Source organism: Melospiza melodia, chromosome 13, assembly GCF_035770615.1.
Source record: "Melospiza melodia melodia isolate bMelMel2 chromosome 13, bMelMel2.pri, whole genome shotgun sequence".
In the NCBI taxonomy this organism is placed as follows: Eukaryota; Metazoa; Chordata; class Aves; order Passeriformes; family Passerellidae; genus Melospiza; species Melospiza melodia.
The window spans coordinates 13,547,036-13,561,251 of NC_086206.1; the positions used below are offsets into that span (position 1 = coordinate 13,547,036).

Consider the following 14,216-nt stretch of genomic DNA (forward strand, 5'->3'; position numbering starts at 1 on the left):
TACTTATCTCTCAGGACAACACCTTCTATGCAGGCTCCAAATAATAACACACAACTGAAGTCTGGAGGACACAATGTGCTAAGGAAGCAGAATTTATTTAGACATGGCAGATGACAGTATTGTGGAAAGGACAGCATGTGCCTCCATCCTGTGGCACTTGCACTCCAGCTTCTCCACAAGTACATGGTAAAGCTGGCAAGGAAATTAATGCCTCACTGCTCACATGCACCTCCTAATGTTACAGAGAAAGAATTTTCTAAGTTTCAGTTTTTAAAAAGGACAGGTTTAAATCCCATGATAAAGGAGAAAAAAATCAAATGAAGCATTTTTATACTAAAATGTCAACTTAATCTTCTGGTACTACAGAAGTTGATATTAAAATATTGCTTTTCTCTCTCCTTCTCCTGAGTCTGATATTTGAACATACAGCAAACCATTACCTTGCACATTCTTTTTTTGTATCTCTGCTGGCACTTACATCACCCATAGGTCTTTGGCTATCAGGTTTGTTTGTTTGTTATTAACTGTACTGCTTCTGCAATGGGGAGTACAAAATACCTCAGGCTTTTTGGATCTGACATTCCAGTAAAGTTTTTGACCTTGTGAATAAAGTTCACACAAATGATTAAATCTTGAATTTTACCTCTGAAATGTAACTATAAGTTACAAACTGCAATCACAGGAGAAACATTGCTCCTGAAAGTGGCAGTGTCACCCTGGTGTGGCACAAACAGGGACACATCCAGATCCAGTCACCCACTGGGTGAGGCCAGCAGAGCTGGGGGTTACGGCTGTGACCTCTTTTAATATTTATTACATGCACAGGAAATGCTGACTTCTTGGTACAGGGTCAGTTCCCAAAGTGACAGCAGGGAAATGCTGCATTCCTTAAGAGCTGGGACAAGCAAGCTGCATCCTGATTTACAGCTTGGCAAAAAAACAGGAATGAAACAGCAAAATTTCCAAGAGAGTCACCATCTCAGCCAGCTGCCCTTTGGGTGAAACTAATTCAGAAAGCTCTTGAATTTTTTTTTTCTATGTTGATAAATTGTCCTTTAGGACACCAAGAGCTAGATAAAGCTGTAAGATCTTGGCTCATCTCTTCTTGAGCAGGAGAGCAGAGATGAAGACAAATCTTTCCTAAGCAAAGCTCCTGTTGTCCTAAGCCCTGGAGAGTTGAAAAAACACTTGGGAACATTGTCTAACTTCTGACTCCAGTTTATCTTGTTCTAAAATGTTCAAGAAAACCTATACTCCTTAAAGTCACTCCAAAGAAAAGGCTTTTTTTTATTTAAGAAAAAGGAACTGAAGTTTATGAACTCTCCCATTAAAGCCTCCCCTTATCTTAGTGTTCCACTGCAACCTAAAAAACAAAAAATCTCCAAGTACACCACCAGCATGAAAAGCTAGAGATCACTGTGTGGCAAAGAACAGCAATGGGAATGCAAAAGAAAAGAACCCACCACAAAAAAGGGGATGGAAAGTCACAGGATCATAATTACAGTTCTTTCAGCTCTGTTGTTTTGGGATTTTCCCCCACTGGCCAATCATACTTGCACAGACAATTTGGTAAACTGAAAGCAGTTCCAGAAATCAGACACAATGTCCCAGCAGTCCAGTAATTTGAAAAGGATACAGACTAGTGATGTGGTGACAATGGCAAGAATTGTTCCAACAGGGATGGACTTCTGCGCATCCTTGAGGTCCCCTGATCTGTTTGAACCAGCCATGATCCCTGAAAGCACATTTTGGTAAGATCTCAGGGCAGGAGGAAGCTCAGAGCCCCAGCAGCCCCCTGATGCCAGCAATTCTCACCAGTCACTGAAGGGAAGAAGATGCCAACGAGCACCATGAAGGACGTAGTGATATCCGAGAGCACGTACAGGTGCAGGTTGTTCTTCTGGCCTGCCACATCCACAGAGGGCTGATGTGCCCTCTCCAGTATCTCTCCTTTCTCCAAATAATTGCTCCATAAGTTGTCTTCAAGGTTATTATCAGATCACAGAAGAGAAAAGCATGTTTCAATTCAAACCTGTTCTCATTATAATGGGTTTCCAACTGTATTTACAACTCAGAGATCAACACAGGAAAACCACAAACATGTATCAATAATCTACAGAAGTCTAAGCAACTTAAACTTTATTATTACTAAATGTAACATTCTTTTAACCTCATACCTATTTAACCCAAGGAAATACACTGAATATTTTTATGAGCCACCACACAACAATAGCTCAGAGAATACAAAGCAATATCAAGCAGTTTTCTAGGCAGAAATGGGTTTGTTCACCAGTCAGTGGAAGAATTACAGAATTATATGTTTGGCATTTGAAATTTCACTAACAAATGCTGAGTCTTCTTGTAAACTTAGAAACTAGACTGCTGGGTTCTGTGGAAATGGGAACCTTCGGCACTCAGCTCCTGCTCTCTGGTGTTCATTGCAATAATGAACACTTTTCAATTACACTTTATTCAGGAGTGGGCAAAGAAGGAGACACATTATTTCTATACAAATACTCTTATCTTTCAGGGCATACTCTTAACCTGTCTAAATAAGAGAGCTGGCACTATAGAGTTCTGAAAATTTTTAATAACTTATTCGTGATAGTATAAGTTAAAATTACAGCTGACTTAATGCTGAAATTATGAGATGAACAAGGGAAATTTAATCAATTTTACAGGAAACAAGTACTGTATCAGCACAAAAGTTCCATCTCCTCTTTTTAAAGGTTTTAAGACTTTCTTTATTGAAGATCATTTTCTTCACTGTAATTACATTTCTTCATTCCTTTTTTCTTAACCAGCAGGGAAGAGTTTGACCCATTTCAGCTGCTCAGCATGCCTCCTCTTCGAGGGGAAAAAAAAAGTTTCTACCATACCTATTAAAATGCCACTAGCAGCTCCTGGAATTCCTGCTATCTCCGAGACATTGTTCATTAGGAAATATTCATCACAGTGCTCCGTGGTTAAGTTTGTGCTGTGGCAGAAGAGTTCCCAAAGCTTGGAGGCCACAGTCATGTTATCCTTAACTACAGTTTTGGCACAAACATCAAATTGATCTCTTGACAAAGTCCTGTTGCCCAACATGCAAATCCTGGAAGGGAAACATCAACACCAGAGTTATTGAATGTAAATGGGAAAATGAAATCCCCACTTACCCATACTTATTCTTTTATATCATGTGGAAACTTCCAGTGGCTCTACTGTGCTACATCATTTCTCTACCTCCAAAATGATGGTTGTAGCACAAAAAAGACTGTATCTGTCCCTTTTAGGGCCAGAAATACAAAGTTGCTTTTTTGATTTATGGAATTGATTGATTTATGTTAAACAATAAAAGGGAACAATTAGGAGAACTTTTGGTTTTTTCATTGTTCGGCCTTGGTTTCTTTTTTTTTTATTATTAAACAGAACTACTGGAGTGGAAGAATTATGAAGAGTACTAGAATTCAAATTACTAGACATTTAGAATATCTAAAGATATTTGGAATCTCATTAGCCCAGTTTCTAAATTGCAACACTTGAATTGCAATATAGACATTTTAGATTCAGAATTAGGAACCTATATTAAAATCACAATAAGCAAAGGTTCTTTTTGTCAGCAAATACTGTCCTTAATTGCTAAAATCCTCCACTGCCTGTTGTTTCATTTAACCACAAACATCATTTGTTTCAGCACTGAAAAATTTTTAATCCATTTGTCTAAAGACAATTCCACCAAACAGTGATGTAATGTAACAGCTTCCTGCACCTAAAAGCTCATTTAGCTTTTCTTCCCACTGCCAGAAAACACCCACAGGAAAATAAAGCTTATTTAATTTTAATTTAATTAATTTCAATTCCATTGTAATTGTTTCACAGGTCCTATTTATCACTGATGACAGGAGGAAAAACAAGGGCTGTTCTTGCACAGTTTGCAGGCCTGTGAACTGTAACTTCCAAGAAGCCTTCCCCTACAAAATTAAAAATAAATACACTATCTTGTTACTTCAGGGAAAAAAAAAAAAAGGATTACACTCCAAGAAGAAAGATAGGGAAAACATTCAATAACAATCTAAGAGATAATGAGGGGGATGTAGAGACATTGTTTTACTTTTACTGCTGTAAACCTCCACTGTTGTAAAACACTATAATCATTGGGCCTTAAACATCCAGAGGGAACACTTGAGGGCTGCAAGCACTGAGTTATGGTCAAAGCACTTCAAGATGTGAATAATTATGCAGATCCAACTCCCCTATTTCCATTCCATTCATCTCTTGTCAGCAGCATGAGAAAACACAGGTTGCATTCCTGGTAAAACACATACATCCACATTACTGCTGCCCCAGCTCTGAGCTGAAGAAGTTGATTCCATGTTGAGCTGATTCCATGTTTGGCTGCCAACATGCCAAGGAGCTCCTGCTGGGTGCAGGGCAGGCTCCTCACAGACAGGGAAAGCTTTTGTGGAGCTCACACAGCCCCACATCACACTCCCAAGGGGTGCCCAGTTTCTCAGCAAGGAGCTGACCACACCACAAATTTCCAGCCACAAAAGCAGTGCGTGGTGTCTGACTGGCTGGGGCAAAGGGAGCTGCCAAACTGCTCCCTAAGAACTCACAAATAACCCAGCAACACCATCACTCCAACCCCAACAGCTGCAGGCCAAGAGACTGGATTGGCTTTGCAGGAAGCAGAGCAGTGTCAGCCGCCATCAGCCTCACCACAAGACTTCCTTCTACCAAAACAGTTTAAATTAAAGTGTAATAACATGTTCATTTTAGCCTAAGAAACCTCAGTTCCATGACCTCTGCACACTGTCATTATACACAGCTAAAAATATTGGAAGTAATTCACAAAAAAACAACGTATCAGGCAGAAGCTTTAAGTAACCAAAGGGAAAGCCCAACTTCCAGACCCATCCAGCAATGTTACTCACGGGAATTCAGGTGGATCAAAGATGGACTTGATAGCTCCAGCATAAATGGACAGGATGGATATTACTACACAGGCCAAGAAGAGGGAAGCAAATTTGTTGACATATTTCACACCTACAAACACCACCACTGCCATGAGGATGAGGAACACGGTGCCATAGACCCTCATGTTGTTCAGCATGGCACTGGATGCATCGTGGGCATCAGAGGGATGAAAAATTGCTGCTTGTGGCACAATATATGTCTGGAACAAAGAGAAAGCAAAAGTGAGCTGGAGGAACACCAGCACAGAACTCTATGTTATAACTGAGATTGTTATAACAATTAACTATTAACTAGTTATTAATTGTTTAAATAACTTCAGTATTTAAGCTCCACAGTTGGAAGATTACAGAAGTGACAGCTAAAATCAAAGGGAATACAGCCAACAGGAAAACATCTGCTTTTTTAGTAGTGACCAACTACAGTCACTGCCACTTTTTAGGGTATTTTAAGGTATTTAACAATGCATATGTAGATTGGGATTGTGTACTGAACTAGAAACGTAAATCACTTTGCATTCTTCAGCATGCTCTTCCCTGGGAATCTTTTACAGGAAAAGTCAAGAGATAACAGCCCTTTCTATGTCAGCAGTACAACTGAGCCACCTTTATCAAAGGTGAGCAGGAGTCCTGGATTAAGTCACACTTTCATCTGTTCTCGTTACCTCTGGTGCTTCCCTTTTGTCAGTCTGCAGACTCAAAGTGTGCAGCTTCCAAAGGGAAGCACCAGAGGTAAAGAACTGGACACCAAGGAACTGGAAGTGACCTTCCAGTCTCTTCCTGTTAATGTGTATGCAAATATGGGACGAGAGTACTGGGGCACTTTCTATACGTTATTTGTCTTTAGAGCAGGATTGCTCTGGTACTACTCACCAATAAAATCTCAATGGCACCAAGGATATACATGGCTCCTGCAAATGTTGTTCCCAAATAAAAACAGAGCCCTACAGCTCCACCAAACTCTGGGCCCAACGACCTAGATATCATGAAATAGGAGCCACCAGCTGTGAAATAAGAAAAGCGAGTAAAATTACAATTTATTGCTATAAATGTTTAAATATTCACAAAAAGAATACAACAGAATTATATACATTGTATCTGCTATTTTGAGGTTTAACTGAAGTATCTTTTTTGCTAGCACATGGGTAAAAAACAAATAAATTGATCTTTAGCCGGATTCATAACAAGAAGAAATATTAGATATTAATGGAGGCTTTTTATTTGGACTAAGCAAATTTCTCTAGACTAAAACCACATTAACAGCTTAGAGCAACTTAGGTTTTGGGGTTTTTTTTACCTTTTTAACACAACTGAGACTTGCTAACCACACTTACCTGGAACAACACCGTTCGTGGCAATTGCACTCATTGATATGGTTGTCAACATAGTCTGGGGAAAAGAGGGAAAAGGAAGCAATTGTGTCAACAACATTTTTAAAACATAACTTATTTCTTGATAAAATAAAGCTGCCTCTGCATATACAATACAGCATTTCTATTTATTCTGCCTCTCACTATCTAAAAGAAAACAAGGGCAGCAGGAATTTAATCACTGAGCTGTTGAGACTTCTGTTTGAGAGATGGCCCCTGCTTTAATCAGGTCCAGCAGTGGGTGTCTGCAGACAAAGCAAGATAAGGGAATGCAGGTGCTCCTCCATCTGCAGAGCTGTGATTCCAACCAAGGCTGGTCCAGCAAAGCAGGCAGCCCACACCTGGGGCAGGCATGGAAAACAGCTATTTGCTGAACAAACACTATCTATAAGACTGTATTTACACTACAGTTAGCCAGTTTAGAATTAACAGTAAAAAAAAACAAAAAAATATCCTGCATCTACAAACATGGCAAAGGTGCCTGGCTTAAATCTGACTTTTCTTCACACAAGCACCTACAATGCTGCCTCCCCAAGTTTCCCAGTAGTTTCACAGAGGTTTTGTCACATGCATTACTGTAGCTAAGTACTTACACAACAGCAGCAAAGCAATACAATCAGGAAGGACTGAAGAACTCCAGCCATTCCCACCATCCAAGTCAGCCGAAGGAAGAGAATGACCCCAAAGATATTCTGCATGCATGGCAGATACACCCCCATCAGGGTGCCCATGCTGGGTGACTGGAAAAAAAATTAAATTCATTAACTGAAATTATTCAAAGCACAGGTAACCAAAAAGGCCTTAAAGTTCATTTTTTTAGAAACCTGGGAAACATAAGGTAGACACATTCAAACACTGTTGTGCTGGACCTCCACAAAATACAACATAACTCCAAAATCTTGAATTTCTGAACAAAATGCTGTCCCTGTCACATACTTAACTAATTAACCTCAATATTTAACACTGACTGGTAACAACAGGAGACACATTTATTTGGTTTTTTGTAAACCCATAGAATTTTCACTATAAAATATGTCAAGTGCTGCAGACCCCAAGACAGATCCTTATGCTACTGCCCAGAGTTCACAAATTAGTTTCAAGGAAAACATACTTTTGTCATGTTACAACTAGAAAAGATTTGGAAGCAATCTGGAGACATGGATAATGTATTTTCTTCCATTTTATATATTTCATATAGAACTAATGGTTCTACCCTTTCTTAAGTTGAATGTCAGCATCAGAATCTGAATTGCTTTTGTCAGTGACTGAGAAAACACAAGTTACATGACTTCACAGGAACTGCAAATGACTGGTCTTCAACACAGCATCCTGCAGAAAAATCATCCAAAATAATGGCATCAAAATGCCCCTGGTGAGGACTTTGTTCCAAGGAATATAAAAATGTTTGTTGCATTGGTACACCTGGCACCAGCAGCATTTCAGAGTCCCAAATATCTGTGGTTTCCTGCCAAGATATTCCATTGCTTCTGCTTTTTAAAGGTTTCCTTTTGCACTTAAAATTAAACTGAATTCTAAAACACAGAGGGAATAGAGTGTCACTTCTGAAAGGCTCATCCTTTTTCATCCCTTCTATAAATAAACATGAATTCCAAAACACATTAGATACGCAACATTTAAAGAAGCCCTTGAACCATCATTCAAATGAGAAGGATATTAAAGGGAGATGACAAAACTTGTTCAAATTTGACTCCACACAGGATTAACTAGGTGCAAAAATAAATAGCACCTTTATAGACAAATGAAGTCATGAACCCAAAGCAACAGTATGTAAGAAAAGCAATAAAATGTGTGCCAAAAACTTTACATGAGGTAATTCAAGAATGTATCTCATTACACAAGGCAAAACTCTTAAAGAATCACATGTTTAAGATCACCAGGTCAAAAGCAACCAAGGAATTTAGTGCTTCAACTTGCAATTACATGTTACAATCCAGAATTTCCTCATCTGCACTAGAAACCTGCCCTGCCAGACATGAAACAAAACCGTGCCCAGGAACATGATCTGAACTGTTCCTCATTACAAGTGCCAGGAGCTGCTGGCTGAATTTTTTGAAGTCAGCTATGAATTCCTTGACTAAAACTGAAACATATCAACCAGACTTTTCTCATACACACCACAGCTCAGGTGAACCTCCTGAAGGAAAGTGGATGACAGAATCATGTGCTGAGAATGTGCAGGGGGGTTACCCTATGAGACCTGCAAGCACAGGGCCAGAGCTGTTCCTCAGCTGTTCCAGGGCCACAGTACCAAAACAAATTAATTCCCTAAACCATCACCTGCCATTTTATACAAATTACCATCCTAAATATCTAACCTGATCAGCTTTGCCAGGACTGTGTGTGAGAACAAAAGGAATTGTCTCATAGTAACAGAAATGACACTTGTTACATAAGTGTCCTGATCAGGGCAAGGTAAGGATTTTTTACTGAGTTATTCCAGTGCTATAATTGAGGAGGATCTTCATGGAGTGTTATTTACAGTGTACTTGTTTCCTCAAGGAAGGGAAGGTGTAGATACTTATGATTCCAACACTTTCATCTAATTTCCACCGTGTCTTTAACCCCATGAATATAAACTCAGAAAGGACTAAACAGACATTGCCCAGCACAGGGGATTCCCACTGTCACATTAATGCACACTCTGCCTCTCAGGGACACATTCCAGATTGATGATGATAAAATTATCTGTCTATTCATACATCAGTCCCTCCCTCACAACATCTCTGAGCCCATCAAGTGAATTTATCAGATATGTGGCTATCTCAAGATAAAGGAGTTAAAGAGTTTGTCAAAACTGGCATCTGGGAAAAGAAGCCCATCCTGTTGTTCCTACACAGGAGACGTAAATGAACGATGGTTTTTGTGTTTTCTATGTGACAGTCCTCCACACACTAGGAAAGCAGCTGAGATTTCAGCCTGCCCTTACACACCTCCCAGCACCTGCTTCCTTTGCACAAGGATCCACTTCAGCTCAGCTCCTTCCCACCTTCTGCCCTGTGTGGTCCCTGCAGCTTTGCTCCACTGTTCCATTATCGCCTCCCCCACCCTCCCAAATGGCCTCTCAAGCCTATCAAGTTACAAGCTCACTTTGACCACAGAGGAAGAGAAATTGTGCATTAGTTGTACACTTGAGACTACTGCAGAGCAGAGCAGCCTAGGAAATGCCCACGTGTCTGCTCAAGCAAGTATTACTGAGTGTATCTCCGGCCTAAGAGTTTAGTCTGGATTATCTTACCCTGTGGAAAAAAAAACTACTCATAAGAAAGAATGATTTACAAATATTACTTGAAGCAGCTTGTTCACAGAACTATTTAACACCAGTAATCTGCAGTGACTTGATCCTTTTTTTCATCACTAAGTGATACTAAACCAGTGCTGAAGTTTCAACAGAATGTGACCTTAAACAAGGGTTATGTTCAGCCTCACCAGCAACCACATGAAAAAATGTAACACCCCATGCTGCAGAAAGGAAATGAAGGAAAGACAATTTGAAGAACACCATTTTAGGACAACCCAGAAGGGACAGAAAAATCTCGAAAACAGTCTCAATTTCACTGATGTAGATCATGTTTCTGCTTACTCTCATCAGCTGCAGACACATAATTTATGTAAATATTGATCTGAGTCTGAAGGACACTATTTCCATTGTGCCAGTGTGATGGGTTATTAAAGCACTTGGCTGCAGGGCTGAGGGACATTGATCAGCAATGACAGCTCTCATGGTGCTCTCTAGCATGAGGACAGACAGCAGCACTGCCTTGAAATTAACTGCCTTGTTAAAGATACAGGAACAAAAACAGTTTGGCTAATTTTTTCCATCATGAGAAGGGGATATTTCTATAGCACAAGTGCTTTATTGCAATACTGTGTTTAGAAAAGAAAAAGCAACCCAATTCCCACCTTATTACATTGGAGTTGTGTCAATTTTACCTGATGCGTGCCTAAGAGGGAATGCTACTACCAAAAGTATTTAGTGGGGTTGCTGAAACAAGATAAATGTTCATATCAAGATGTCTTGCACTGAAATGAGTTTGAAAGGGTGTGATTTGGCAGGCAGGGCTGTGCTAGGTCCCAAAAGGTCCTCACTGAGAGACCTGTCTTACCTGCTCAGAGAATTACAGTCACTTACTGAAACAATTGCTTTCCTCAGTTCATTTTTAAATATCAGATCTAGAGCCTGCTCACCTGCCTTGCTCCAGCTCTTGCCTATGAGATGCCAATCCCAGCAAGTGACAGGCAGGTCACTGTTTGTCACACCAGCTGGGCACACCCAGTGCAGCACCCACCAAGGGGGGGTTAACAGGGGTTTATCCACCTCAAACAGACCTGCTGGGGCTGGAATGGACTGCCTGACTTCTCATGCTCAAATGGGAAGGACAAGGTAACAGCAGCACAGTGATTTATACTTCAAAGATGACTAAAAAATGTAGAAGAATCCTGTTTGCACTGTTTCTGAATACATTCAATCCATACCCTTGTCCAGTTACTGTTTTTAAATTTCCTGTGTTTAATGATTATAATTATTGGCCAAGGTCTTCGGTCGTCTTATATTCTGCATGATGGTTAAAATTTTATATTGCTCATGGCAAGAGAGGGAGAAGAAATTCAAGCTGCAGTTATGATATTGCAGCTGATGTAATTTATCCCAGAGACAGACATGCAGACAAAGGTTTGCCTAAGGAAACTGCAGTGTTTACACAGAAAACACTGAGATATTAATACAGCTTGTTACTGTCACTTTTGGAAAGGTCACCAAGCCCATCCCACAAAAACATCTGAGAAGTCTGTGAACACACGTTTCTGGGACATGGGAAAGCATAATTCAGGAAAACACAGTTATTAAACCTGAACTCCATTTTGCCATAGAAGCAAAGCTTTAATAAAGATAATAGTCCTTTTTAATGGCAGTAAACAGCTTGAAAACATGCAAGCATGAATCATACCCAAATGCAGAAATATTAACACCATACCATGCATGGTACTCTACCAGGGACTGAAAACAAGTTCTCAGTTTTCTGGTATTTGCCCCATTTTTACCCTGTGAAGTTTTACATACATTTGCTTTAACCAACTGTATACTGCAGTCCCATTGCCAAATTCTCCCAATCCTTTTTCCATCAGGGAAGCAAGGGACTAGATTCCAGATTGCTCTGCAGCTTACCCTGGTATTCTGGTCAGGAAATTAATAAGCAAATAAAGAGCAAAAGTGATCACAACTTCCTCAAAATTTCAACAACTGTGTCTATTGTGTCCTCCACCATTCTACTTTTGTCAGGGAAATAATCAATCTGCTTCAGATACCAAGAGGATGAAAATTATTTTAGATTATGTAATAATACCATATTAGCAGCTGATGCCTGACATTATTCCCACCAAAAGCATGCTAACACAGAGATGCAGCTGACATTCCTCATTAGTACTGTGAAGGTAAAAACTTTGGACAAGACTCAGCCATTAGTTTAATAGCAAGTACCACACAAAAGAAAATCATAATTAAAATGTTTAAATTACTTTTTTAATGTCAGCTTATAGGACCAGAATGCAGCTACTTCACCCAGGCAACCTTAGATCAGTCCTGTCATGATGTAAAATTAACCACAATATTGCAACACTTTCAGTGGATGTGGCCTCAAATAAAATTGAATTTTAAGCTTCACGTTGAGAAAACAATTTTGTTATCCCCAGTGTAAAACTGCAGAGTAAGGAACTGGAGTGTGAGTAAGGGCATTCAGCATGGGGTAAATGCTCACTCCTTGAGAGCACCATTGGTTTGCAACACTATCACTGCCATCTCTTTCTGAAACGACTCCAGCTTTGTAGGGCAGTGCCAGAAAACCTGCAGAATTCAAATGCTATCTTAGCTTTTCTGGAAACCTTTCTTTTGACAAGACTTGTAAACAAACTGACAGGCCTGCAAGCCATAAAATGCAAGCACACCACTTGCAGGTGCAGCAGCAACCAAAGCACCTGCAGCTCTGCCAGAGGGGAGAGGAGCAGTTAAACACTGCCCTGCTGATAGAAATCAGCTACCAACAACCCAACCTCACCTGCTGCAGCCATTCCAGGGCCAACCATCCAAATGCAATGCTTTGGGGCAGAATTCAGCTGCCTAAGTGCCTGACACCAGAAAGACTCCTGAGCTGCCCCAGGGTGTCCAATCTGAGCTCCACCCTCCGCTCCAGACAGGTGCTGTCTCCTGCAAACCCTGTGTCATTGCCTTGCAGAGATGTGTCAGATACCACTGGGCAGCCAGAACAGCACCAGGAAAAAGCTGGGGGGTGGTTGAGTTTTCATTAGTGGCCCACTGAAAGCCTTCTTATCTAAAGGCACACCAAGCACAGGGAATTGCACTGCAGTGCAGTTTTACCCACCACATCTGCCCCAGCTCTCTGTTACAGCTGTATCCCTACAGCTTCTGTGTCATTTCTTTGCAACATTGTCATGGCTCCTGAGAGAGGTTAAGAACAAGCACAAGGGAGGCCAGTTCCCCAAAAATCCCACAGGGAATCATCCCAATCATCACTTTTGGCCATGGAGTGAATCTCTACTTACTTTTGATACTTTCTTCTTCGATCCATCAGTACTTTCTGCTTCTTCATGTTCCTTGACACCTTGAGTAAGATTTGTGTAGTTGACCAACTTGCCAAGCAGAGATGACACTTTTGGTCGTATATCAAGCTCCTCCTGTGGAAGAAGACAACAAGTCAGCTTCTGCAGTTCACAGCACTTCTGAAGAGTGGCTGGGATCACACCTTCCTGGGCATGCCTGAGGCTACCAGGGAACACACCAGAAAAATCATCCAGGAAATGACAGAGTATTTCACTGTGCCTCAGCCACTGGTGAGAGGTTTTAATTTTCTGAAAGGAAAAGGCCAAAATGTCTGCACCATGTGAATCATTCTCCTCAGGTGCTGAAAAGCATAATTGCAGCAATGAAGAAGTGTGAGCCTTAGAGAAAATGAATGTGTAGCTTGCACGTACCTCTAATGTCAACTCACATCAACAGATATACTTTTAAAAAGGTCAAGCTGCCAAACAAATCAGAGATTTAGTGATTAAACTCTGCTTATTGTAGACAAGTATGCACTCTGATGATTTTATTACATTTTCAAAACTATATTATCTAATTCCTGTGGATCTAGACAAAATTCCCAAGAGACACATGTATGGAGGGCCTCCCACCTTTATACTCATCCCATCCAATTTTGTTTCTGGTTTGGGGCAGGGGGGAGGAAAAAGTCCCAGAACAAAATCATCCCCTTTCCTTTTCTCTTTAATTTTAAAGTCTTGCATGTCTGATAGCACAATAAGGAATTGCATGGTAAAGAGAAACAACTTTCTACACAGGAAATAAAAACCAATTGAGAAAGATTTCACTGTCTGCAGCTTTATCATATCTTTGGGTATCACCTTGAACAGCTTCTGGTGGCATCAGTAGCATGATGTGCTTTGTACATGATGCAGAAATGGACCCCAAATGGGGTCACCTCTAAAGGGATGACATGAGCCAAGCACCCCTTTTCTTACTCCTTCCTGTGATCTGACCTGCAGTTGACACGTTTAAAAATCTGATCACAATTCCTTCCAGAAGGGGCTGAGACAAGATGCTCACGAGAGCAGCATGGCCTGTGGGATCCTGGTGGATCCTCCTTTCAATTAGTGCCACAGGAGAGCCTGCACACCTGGTGTGGTCCTGTGCTTATGGAAAAGGCCTCCAGCAGGAGAGTCTGCCCCTCCTTAATTCCAGATATTTACAGTTAAACAGAGTTTTGGCTCTGCCTCACAGATCCAGCAGTCCCCACTCCTGAGCTCTGTCACCACACAGGACCTCCCTGCCTGCTGGTGCCCCGACAACAGATGGACACCACAA

General features: G+C 40.8%; 1 protein-coding gene across 3 annotated transcripts in view; it reads right to left on the minus strand.

Annotated features, from left to right (window-relative positions):
• Window positions 1-14,216, minus strand: part of SLC12A4 (solute carrier family 12 member 4) — a 47,798-nt gene that overhangs the window by 12,850 nt on the left and 20,732 nt on the right. For all 3 annotated transcript variants that reach the window (XM_063167797.1, XM_063167799.1, XM_063167800.1), the window contains exons 3-11: window positions 12,899-13,030; window positions 6,919-7,065; window positions 6,290-6,344; window positions 5,829-5,959; window positions 4,917-5,158; window positions 2,880-3,094; window positions 1,816-1,980; window positions 1,637-1,735; window positions 4-61 (exon numbers count right to left, since the gene is read on the minus strand). In XM_063167797.1, the coding sequence (XP_063023867.1) occupies window positions 4-61; window positions 1,637-1,735; window positions 1,816-1,980; window positions 2,880-3,094; window positions 4,917-5,158; window positions 5,829-5,959; window positions 6,290-6,344; window positions 6,919-7,065; window positions 12,899-13,030 (1,244 nt within the window). The remainder of the gene's footprint in view (window positions 1-3; window positions 62-1,636; window positions 1,736-1,815; window positions 1,981-2,879; window positions 3,095-4,916; window positions 5,159-5,828; window positions 5,960-6,289; window positions 6,345-6,918; window positions 7,066-12,898; window positions 13,031-14,216) is intronic.